This window comes from Grus americana, chromosome 6 (assembly GCF_028858705.1).
Source record: "Grus americana isolate bGruAme1 chromosome 6, bGruAme1.mat, whole genome shotgun sequence".
Taxonomy (NCBI): Eukaryota; Metazoa; Chordata; class Aves; order Gruiformes; family Gruidae; genus Grus; species Grus americana.
Genome location: NC_072857.1, coordinates 40,721,339 through 40,731,585, shown reverse-complemented (window position 1 = coordinate 40,731,585; position 10,247 = coordinate 40,721,339). Strand labels below are relative to the sequence as shown.

Below are 10,247 nucleotides of genomic sequence, written 5' to 3'. Positions count from 1 at the left end.
GGGGGGGACACACACACACAACGGGTAAATCGCTGCTGGATCCGGCGCCGACACCATACCGCATCTGTGGTCCCCAGTGCAGCCAAGACAGCACGAGTATGCACAAAGTGTGTGTGGGGGGGCAGCGTAATAATAAATATCTGCGTGTCTCTTCCAGGGTTTGGTATTCCTGCTCCGAACCAAAACAGTTTCCAAGCCTCTTGCCTTCGCGGACTCTCGCTTGACTCGGTAAGTGGAAAGTTTCGCTTTAAAGTTCGCTCGTGGCGGGGATTTGCCGTGCGCTCGCGTGGGATTTTTTTTTTTCTTGTTGGAGGTTGTTTGCTTTAGGGTGTTGGGGTTTGTTTTTTTTTTTTGCTTCGTGGTTTGGTGGTTTTGTTGTTTTTTTTTTCTCGGGTGGGTTGCTTTTGAACCCCGATTTGGAAACTTTTCCCTCAAAAACTTGTGGTTCTGAGTGTAGGTAGGGAGAGATCAGGGTCGGGCTTGCTCCAGCTGCTGATGCTGACTCCTGATCGCAAACCTGCTGACATGCACCGGGATGGGAACCACGATCTTAGGGTTTCGGGAGGGCTCCCCTGTCTTGGAGTTGGCGTTGCCCGCCTTGACCCGTTTCCATTTAGCCCGTCTGTTCTGGAACCAGATTTTCACCTGTACCTCGCTGAGTTTGAGGGCGTGAGCGATCTGGGACCTCTCCGTCAGGGACAGGTACTTTTTGCAGTGAAACTCCTTTTCCAGCTCCAGCAGCTGCTCGCTGGTGAAGGCTGTTCGCCTCCGCCGGTTTTTGCCCGTGGATGTGGTGTTGGTGGAATTAGGGGGGTTTTGGGGGTTTTCCTCCAGCGCGTTGCCAGAGTCCTCTTCCTTGTGAGCTGCCTGGCCGGGGATGTTGTCGTCCGAGCTATAGTCTAGATCGCTGTCCATGGAGAAACTTTCCTCCTTGCCTTTCGCGTCCTCTTCTGCTTTGGGGTCCTCCTTCCCCTGGCCCCGGAGAGCCCCGGCTGGAAGCGAAGCAGAGGCCTTTCGTTAGCATTTGGTACCATCCGTCCCACGGCCACCGCGCCCCCCCGGCCCGCAGGTCCATCACCCGAAAATTGTTGGGTTTGTTTTGTTGGGGTTTTTTGGGGGGTTTTTTCCCGCGTGTCTTTTGGTTGGGTTTATTTTATTATTATTTTTTCAAGTGGCGGGGGCTTGAAACCTCCCTTCTCCTCCTCCTCCCTTCTCCCGGCCTTGCGGCCACCGGACCCCCGGGGGCCAGCCCTGCCTCCTCCCGGGGGTCCCCCCCGTCCCCGGGGCCGCCCCTTCCCCCGACCCTGCCGGGGGGGTGATGCGCGGAGCGGGCGGCGGGACCCCGCTCTCCCCCCCGCCCCCGCCCCGGTCCCCCCGTCCCCCCCCGACGGCGCCGGCGCTCACTCACCGAGGGAGGCCTGGACGGCGTCGGCGGCGGGGAAGGGCAGGAGGGCTCCGTCCTTCCCCAGGAAGGCTTTGCCGTCGTCGCCGCCGCCGTCCGGGGGCATCCCCTCGGCTTTATCGAAGTTACCCGGGGGTGCGAACTTCCTGGCGGCCTCCTGGTGCTGGGGGGAGGCGGGGAAGGTGCCGGGCAGCGTGGCCATGAGGGTGGAGGTGAGAGCCATGCCCTGAGCCAGGCTGGAGCAGAAACCCGTGGGCAGGCTGGGGAGCTGGTGGTGGTGGGGATGCGCGGGGGGCAGCGCCGGTTGCAGGGCGCCCTGCGGCAGCGCCGGGGGCGGCGGGGGGGGCGGCGGTAGCACCACGGGTCGGTAGGGCATGAACATGGGGTAGCCGGTGTAGACGAAGTGGCCGGGGGCGGGCGGCGGGGGGCTGCCGATGAGCGAGTCGATGCTGAAGGCCGTGCTGCTTCCCAGCGGGCGCTGCATCATCATCAGCGAGGGCTGGAAAGCCGCGCTCATGCCGGAGCGGCGGCGGCAGCGACCGACCGACCACCTTCCTCTCTTCCTTCCTTCCTTCCTTCCTTCCTTCTTCCTTCCTTCTTCCTCCTCCTCTTCCTCAGAGCCGCGCAGCGCCCACGCGTGGGGCACAGCCGGGGCGGAGCGGGGCCGCGGCCCGCCGCCGCCGCCCGCACATCGGGGCTGAGCCCCCCGCCCGCCGCCGCCGCCGCCGCCGTGCGCCCCCGCGGAGCCCGCCCGCCGCCGCCGCCGCCGCGCCGCTCTGCCCGCCCGCGCTCCCCCGCGCCCATTCACATTTTGCCCGGCTGGGAACCCGGCCCGCCCCACGTGGCCACCGACGCCGTTTCCCATTGGGCGGGAGGGGCGGTGGGGCGGGGCAGAGAGGTGAGACCACGCCCCTAGCACCTCCTCTCCGTTCCCCCCCTCCCGTTCAGCACCGCCGGACGGGGCGGCCCACGCGTGAGCGCCCACTGCCCCCGGGTCCCGCGGGGGACGCCCCGCCCGGCACTCAAGCCCCGCGGTGCCGTCAGGGTCCTCCGTGGGGTCCCCCGCTCCCCCAGGGCGTGTGACATTCCCCATCAGACACACCAATTTGGTGCCTCCAAAGCCTTGAAACCCCCTTTTTTTAAAAAAAAAACCACCCTATTTTATTAACGCTTTTCTCTCCCTCTCTCCCCCTTCTTTTTTTTTCTTTTTTTTTTCTTTTTTTCTCTTTTTTTTTTCTCTTTTTTTTTTTTTTTTTTTTTTGAAAAGCCCCCAAATAGGCTCCATGTGGTTCTGGGTAAAGTCAGCCCCTGGCTTGGCTTTGAAATTGCTTCTGCAATTATGTAAAAGAGCCATTCAGTAACACGGCGGAATTAAAAGCGATGGAGGGCTGCTCCCTTTTCTCCGGCGAGCCTCTCATGTTGGCCGGCTCAAAGCCTTTTCCAACACGACGTCTTTGGCGAGGACAAAAGCTGGAACAAAAAAAAAAAAAAAAAAAAAGGAAAAAGAAAAAAAAAAAAAAAAAACCCCCAAACTTGTAAATTGAACGTCAAGGGAACTTTACACAATTTCAAAGGCCATAAATAATGATAAAGGGACCAGGCGAAGAGGCAAACCCAGGCAATTAATGGAGGTTCCCAAGCAAAGATCAAGTGGTTTGGAAAATAAAATTAAATGCAAAAAAAAAAAAAAGGAAAAAAAAAAAAGGAGGGGGGTTGGCTGGGGGTGGGATCCCTCCTGCCTTTGGGAAGTTGAAGTCTTCCCGGGACAATGGCGCCTGCTGCGCCTCTGGGCTTGGTTTTGGGGGGCTTTTGGGTACAAACCCCGATTAAAAGTGGCTTCTGACTGGGAGGGGGGGGTCCCCCAAAACCAAGGGTCAGTGGGAGAGCCCACCCCTGCCTGGCCTGCCCACTTGGGAAGCTCTTAATGACCCGCCGCTTGTTTCTAGCTAATTGATGCTCGTATTTTCTGGGGGAGGATGGCAGATGTCAGCTGGGGGGGGGGCTGTGCACCCCGGGAGGAAGGTTAACACCCCCCCCCACCCGTGGCAGCCGGGTGCCAAGGATGGGGACAGCCGTGCTTTGTCCCCCAAATCCTACCCCTCCCTGCCAGCCACCCTCCAGGCCCCCAAAAACCCAGAGGGCACATGGGGGCAAGGCAAGGGGTGAGGGTGGTCCCTCCAGCATCAGCACAGCTGCATGTCCCAAAGGACACCCCCCCCCCCCCAAATCTGCCTGTTGGGGTTTGTCCCCTGGGGAGAGGTCACAACCTCCCGCCCAGCCCTCAGCAAGTGGCATGTGCAGCCCCCCCCCCCCCAAAAAAAAACCCCATTCACTGCTGATTCCCACCACCAAATCTCAGCAGCTTCCCCAAACAGGGGGCTGGGGGCTGCCCCCCGCCCTGTGCCCCGATATCTGGGTCAGTTTATCCCTCCGCCTTTCCAGCCAACATCTGAAAACATTCTTTTCTGGGCAGAAACGATTTGGGGGGGGGGGGTTACTGCTTTTGGGCCTCGGCACAGTTTCGCCACCCTGTCCCGTATCTGGCTCCCCATCCCCATTTTGCTGCGGCTTTTGGGGTGCTGAGCCCCATTGGGTGCTTGGGGTGTGAGTTTTGGGGTTCTCCCCTCCCCGATTCTGCATTTCTGCTGGAGAAACAATTTTTCCTGGTGATGTGGCAAATGGGACGGGGTAGATGGCTATCGAAGCAGCTGCTGCCGGGGCTGGGGGGGGGGGTACGTGTGCGCGCACACGCACTTTTGGGGCCCATCTCTGACTTCAAGGCACTGGGAAAAGTTTACTTGTACAGCTCATTTCCATATGTCCCGGCTCCGTCTTGCGGAGGCCACCATATGTGCGGTAGCGCGGCGTTTGGGATTTTTCCCAGCACAGCGCCGACAAGGTTTTGATCTCCCCCGTGGATGCTTCGTAGCCGCACGCGTGGTTGTTTCTCTCCAATTTTTTTCTTCTTCCCCTTCCCCCCTCCCCATGATTGTGGCCCCTCTCCTGCCTCCCGCTCCTTCCCACCACAGCGGATGGAGCCGAGCTAAAACCCTTCAGCCTCCCAAATCATCAGCATCCTCGCTCCTTCCAAAACCAACCAGAGCGGGCTGGAAATCCTTGCAGAGAAGCAAAGCTTTCGTTTAAATAGAAAAGCGAGTGGGGGGGGGAAAAAAAAAGAAAAAAAATCATCTCTTTTCAGGAAACCGCGTTAGATTGCAGAAAGGGGAGATAATTAGGCATGGTAATCTGGCAGGGCATGGAAATGTGTACCAACACCCAGCTCCTGCAGCTGTTTTTATTGTCAGCCCTCTTCAAAATTTGCCCACAAACAAGTGCCTTTGCAAGACGGGAGTATTATTTCCGACGAGAATAGGCTTTTTGTTCGGCACATAATTAGCTGATTTTTCTCCCGGAGAAAAACGTCGGCGATCTCTGATTGTCGGAGAAGCAACCGGAGCGTGATTGTGCCTGGGAAGTGTAACAGGCGGGAGGGAGGAGAGGGGCAGGCAGGGTGGGCAGGGGAGCCTAGCCAGCCCCCCACACCCCACGGAGGGACCCCCACCACCAGTGGGACATGGCCAGAGCCTTTCCCAGGGCGTCGAAATCTGAGTGTATGGTAGAAATCGGTATTGGGGAGGGTCACGCTCGGCTGGGAGGGCAGAAGCCCTCTTCCCCCCTGGGCCGTAGCGCGGGCGCAGATCTGGTCCTGCGTGGCCCCAGCTCGAAATGCGGCACCGAGATGCTGCTGAGGGAGGATCCCGCACCACCCGGAGTGGGGACCGCTGAAGAACAGGTGGCTTCTGGCAGGTTTCGCCTCAAAAAACCTTTCCCACGAAAGGAGCATTATATATACGGAGGCATGTTTGAACCGGGCAGATTTTGGGGGGGTGTCCGTGACTCCAGCGGCCTTTTGGCTGGGTGGAGAGAGTGTGTTAAATAAACCGCGGGCTTTTCCCCCAAATCTGGGTAGGGAAGAGATACAGCTTTTTGGTGCGAAGAAGTGAAACAGAGGAGCCATAGAGGAAGAGGAAAACTGGGAGGTGCTCGAACCCTTCCAGGTGTGAATCCGTAGGGTGGCAGAGGTCAGAGCATCCCTCCACTCGGGGGGGCGAGGGGGGGGGCACCTCAATGCCCGGGGGCTGGTGGCTGCTCCTGGCCCTTTGGGCACCTCCAGCCTCTTTGCAGGGAGCTGTGCTGTGCGTTTCCGTGGGGCACACGGGCTTCTGTCCATCCTCCCACCGGGCATCGGGGGGGGCTGTGCTGGTGGGGTGCGTCATTCGGAGCAGGGGACATGCCGCTGCTGGTCCCTGAGGCTGCTGGGCCACCGAGCAGGGGTGGGGGGGGAGATTTGTTTTGCAGCGGTTGATGAAACCGGTGACTTCATCGATAGGAAAACTCAGGCTTACAGACACCCTGGCAAGCTAATTCTTGCAAGACCCTCTGCCTTCGCTGGCGATGTTTTAATTTCAGGGGAAATGTCACCAAAAGCATCTCACCCTACTGTGCTTTTAAAGTGATTTTTTTTTTTTTCCCCCCCTAGGGAGGGACGTGGGTGAGAGGGGAGATCGTGAGCAAAACTACCCCCCCCCCCCAAAAAAAATATCAGTGTGTGCTTAATGACGGGGGGATTAGGCGTGAGCGCTGAACGCCGAAATAAGGGATGCAGCCGGGGCTCTCCATCGGTGATCGGTACCCCGGTCATCCCCGCAGTGAAGGGCTCGGCCGGGGAGGCAGTTTTGTGCGTGGCTGTGGGTTTATCTCAGCCTTTCGGGGCTGCAGGAGCTGGCAGTAAGAGGGATGGGGAGGGCAGCAGGATTTGGCCCCCGGCAAGGGCGTGCTGGCTGTGCGCGGAGGGGTGCGGACGGGCGGGCACCCGCCGCGGGATGTAACCCACCGCCCCACGCGTGCCCGCGGGGGCCGTTGCAACCCCGGGAAACCCCCTCCCGCCTCCCCCTTCGGTTTCCAAGCAGGGGAGAAAAAAAAAAAATCGTCGGTTAATCCCATTAACTCCTTCGCGTGTTCCCGTTTGAACTCGGTTCAGGCTGGGAACTACGGCAGGGAACGGGGCGCTGCCCCCCCACCCCCCCGCCCCGGGAGCATCCCCGCCACTTCGGCTCCGGAGGGGATGGGGGGGCGGTTTGTCTCCCCACAACTTCCACCCCATGCGCGGGAGATGTGCTGCTTTTTTTTTTTTTTTTTTTTGTGTGTGTGTCGGTTTATTTTTTCCCTGTGCTTTTCTTTTTCTTTTTTTTTCTTGTTTGTGATTTTTTTTTTTTAACAAACTCGAAGGCGCTTGGGATTTTCGCGTTAGGAGAAAGGAGGGTAAAAGGGTAAAAATAGCGCCGTGCAGGTTAAAGAACAACAACAAAAAAGAAATTTGGTTTGAGTAATCCCGGTTCATATCCCGAAATTCGTTCTGATGAGGGGAAATAGGCTATTTTTTTTTTCTTTTAAATTGATATGTATTTAAATAACCAGAGTCCAAATATTTTAAGAGCACTTAAGGAGACCTTAATAAACCGCATCGGTACGGAGAGATTATCTCTAGCGGTGGAAAACCACACGCACTCTGATTCACGGCTTTTCGTGGAATATAGTTGAGAAATCCGCCAGTTTAAAAATCCCGAATAAAAGTCTAAAATATTCCCAGGTCAGAGGGGCACCGTCTCATTAAAACCAGCGCGGTCCTGAAACTGCACTGCAGACATTAAAGTGCAGTATTTTTCAATTAGAGCTGACGAATTCAATCAAAATTCCATAGATTAGGATGAAATGAGGCATGGGTCATTTACAGGGGAATTTAATTGCAGAGCCATTAGACAAATAGTATATTTGCCATTCTCACATTATCCATCATTTTAGACATCAATAGAAGGAACAGCATCTTTACTAATACAGCAGCACTTCCCAATCTCTGCCTGTAAACACTCCCTTTCCCCATAGCTCCTGATTATATCTGATTTCATTTAAAGCCATGGGGGATTCTAAATGTTCATGCAATCAGGTTCATTAGGACTTCAAAAATCTCATTTCTGATTTGTATTGCTTTGCGGATCACCCGCCTCAGCGCAGCCTGCGCGATGCCTCTCTCTGCTTAAAAAAAAAAAAAAAAAAAAAAAAAAAATCAAATGCTATTTCATTACCGGGGCCACTTCGAGGCTTGATTATCACCCTGATGAGCCCCTTTTCAGCCACCGAGCAGGTTGTGGGGAGCAAGCTTGGCTTCCCACCTGGACACCCCCTCCCCAACCACTTCTCTCCATCCCCGCAGCCCCCCCCGCCCCCCCGGGGGCCCGATCCTGCCCGCGGCAGCGGCTCCGGCGGCGGCTTCGGAGGGACCCCGGGGTGGGGAAACACCCGACGGGTTGGCAAAACCTTTTTTTGGGGGGGGGGGGATGCTCCTTAATTCTCCTCAGCCCCGGCTGTTTAACCAGCTCCTTGCAAAGAGAGCCGTGTGTGCATCAAGGCGGGTAATTCCTATTATTTGGAAATTATTTTGCAGCCGCTGCCGGCCAGGACCATCGGCTTTTTATTGCTGCAGGGTGGAAAACCGAGACGGACCAGCCCCGCCACAAGAAAAAAGCGAGGAGCGAAGGTCTCTGACATTTTTTCCTTAATAGCAGCTTAATATTAACCGCCTTTCATAAAACACGCGCATCCAGATAGACTTGCAAAAAAAAAACAACCAAAAAAACCCAGAAAAGCCTTCATTTCACCCAAATGTATGGTGTGCGCAGCGCTGTGTTAGCTGCCTCAGTAATTTAATTGGAATGAAACGTGAAAAATGTGTCATTTTTTGAAGAATTTATGCATCGCTTCCTGGAAATCTCATTGTCTTAACTAGCAGCCTACTGTGTTCTGTTTAGCAGGCATAATCGCATTTTTATGTGTCTCCGTATTATAAGTTAATGTGACCTCCCGTCTTTAGCTGCTGGAAAAAAAAAAAAATAATAAAAATGATCCTTTCCCATAACATCTGCATCAAAACAAGGCGCCGGCAGGAGGAAAAAAAAAATAAAAAAAATTAATATATATACCCAAAGGCTCCTTTGCCTGCCCTCCAAAGTTATCGACCCAAGCAGGGGAGCCCGGAGCATCATCCCGCCCCGAGCCGCGCCCGCTTAAACCGAGGGGGGAAAAAAAAAACCCCAACCCAAACTCCAAAGTAATTTTTTTTAACATTTTTTTCCCCCCCCTTTTTCTCCCCCCCCCCCCCCGGGGTGTTTTCGCGGGCCCCCTCCCCTCTTGCGTGGGCGCGGACCCGGGGGTGCGGACCGGTTCCCCCCGACGGCCGTGACCAGGGCGCCCCCTGCGGGCCGCGGGGCGCCTCGCAGCCAGCCCACGCGTGTCCGCAGCGGTCCCCCCCCACCTCCCACGGCCCTTCCGTCCTTCCCCGGACCCCCCGCCGCCCCTCTGTCCCTGCCACCCCCGCGGCGGGCCGGGTTCCCCGGCACAGACTTGGGGTCCCCCCCCCTTTGATGTGTATTTCCCCCCCCCCCCCCCAACGGTAGCTGCAGGATGGAGAGCCGAGGTCACGGATTTTGGGGGAGGATGCGGATCACCTGGCGGGACTCTATCTCCATGCAAAGCTGCCTAATACGGATGTAAATCGTGTAATTCTTCCCGCTGGGGGACCACACAAAAGATGAAAGACTCATTAGAAGCACCAAAATTTAGATTTGGCTGGTTCAAACACACAGTGACTCAGCCAGGATGTGTTTTCCCTAAATCCCCTTCAATTCCCTCCCTGCTCTGACCGCTGGAAAAAAAAAAAAAAAACCAAAACCAGAAAAAAGGTGAGGTAAACCAGCCACTAACGTCACGAAGTGCCAGTTCTCAAGGTGTCGCAGAGATTTGGCGCGGGGCATTCCCATGTGGGACGGGACTCAGGCACCAAAGATGGGGAACGTGGGGGGGGGCTCGGCGATGCCCGTGCACATCTGTACACAACTTAAACGGCGAGGGAAGCCGTGGAAGCAGCAGGTGGAAGCTGGGAGGGGGGGGGATTTCCTCTCCCTCCCCATTTCCATGCTCCCCGCTCCACAGGCACCGGCTCCGGGAGCCAGGGATGCTGCCTGCATCCTGCGCGCGTCGGCTGTACAACTCACAGCAGCGTCGGGTGCTGGCGCAACGTCCAGTCGAACCTGCAAAAAGGCTGATTTATTTGTGTATATATGTTTTTAAATAGTGAGTGTAATTAAGCAGCGGAACAATTTGGCGAGCGCTGCGGCAGAGCTGCTAGCATAAGGACAGCTGGTCTTCCGAGGGGCACGTGCACGCGCTTGCTTTGGTTCAACAGAAATTAATTTGGGGAGCCTGAGGGTCTGGGAAAACAAATCCTTGCTCCTCCTGGTACCTTTTGCCAAGTCACTCTGGGAAGAGAAAGCCCAAAGACCTTCCCTTTGGATTGCCACCGGGCTTTCCAGCCCCTCCGCGTGCCAGGCTCGGAGCAGCGACGGCCACGGGAGGTGCTGGTGCATCCCTTGGACAGTGGGGAGCCGGGAGAAATAGGGGGGGGCTGTGTCACCCCCCCGCCTCTGGTCCTGCGTGGAGTAACCAGCTCTTTCTTGGTGGCATCTACATCAAAAAAATAGATTTTTGGTCTATTTTACAGTCTATATTGATGCCAGTGGGTATTGCGTCCTGCTAACGGCTTCCACGCTGCACCTCCTGTCCCAGTTCTGTTCGTGCCACTCACGAGGGAGATTTATCCACAGGGATTTGATGCCCACGTGGGCTGATTTGAGTCATCCCCCGTGCGTGCTCGCCTTTGCACACCTGAGGAGCCCCGCTGCTTTGCAGAGCTCCTTCATAATGAATATTATTCATATCTGCAGCATGCTTG

General features: G+C 56.3%; 1 protein-coding gene across 1 annotated transcript; it reads right to left on the bottom strand.

The window, feature by feature from the left end:
• Positions 1-468: 468 nt before the first annotated feature.
• GBX2 (gastrulation brain homeobox 2) lies at positions 469-1,919 on the bottom strand. The gene is made up of 2 exons (XM_054830379.1): positions 1,409-1,919; positions 469-992 (listed from the first exon to the last, which is right to left on the bottom strand). The coding sequence occupies exons 1-2, from the start codon at positions 1,917-1,919 to the stop codon at positions 469-471; spliced, it is 1,035 nt and encodes a 344-aa protein (XP_054686354.1).
• Positions 1,920-10,247: the final 8,328 nt, after the last annotated feature.

Excerpts from the sequence above, each read along its gene's own strand:
- GBX2 (XM_054830379.1), bottom strand. The coding sequence starts at position 1,919 with ATGAGCGCGGCTTTCCAGCCCTCGCTGATGATGATGCAGCGCCCGCTG. Across the intron at positions 993-1,408 it reads CGCCGTCCAGGCCTCCCTCG|CCGGGGCTCTCCGGGGCCAG; the intron begins GTGAGTGAGCGC and ends CTTCGCTTCCAG.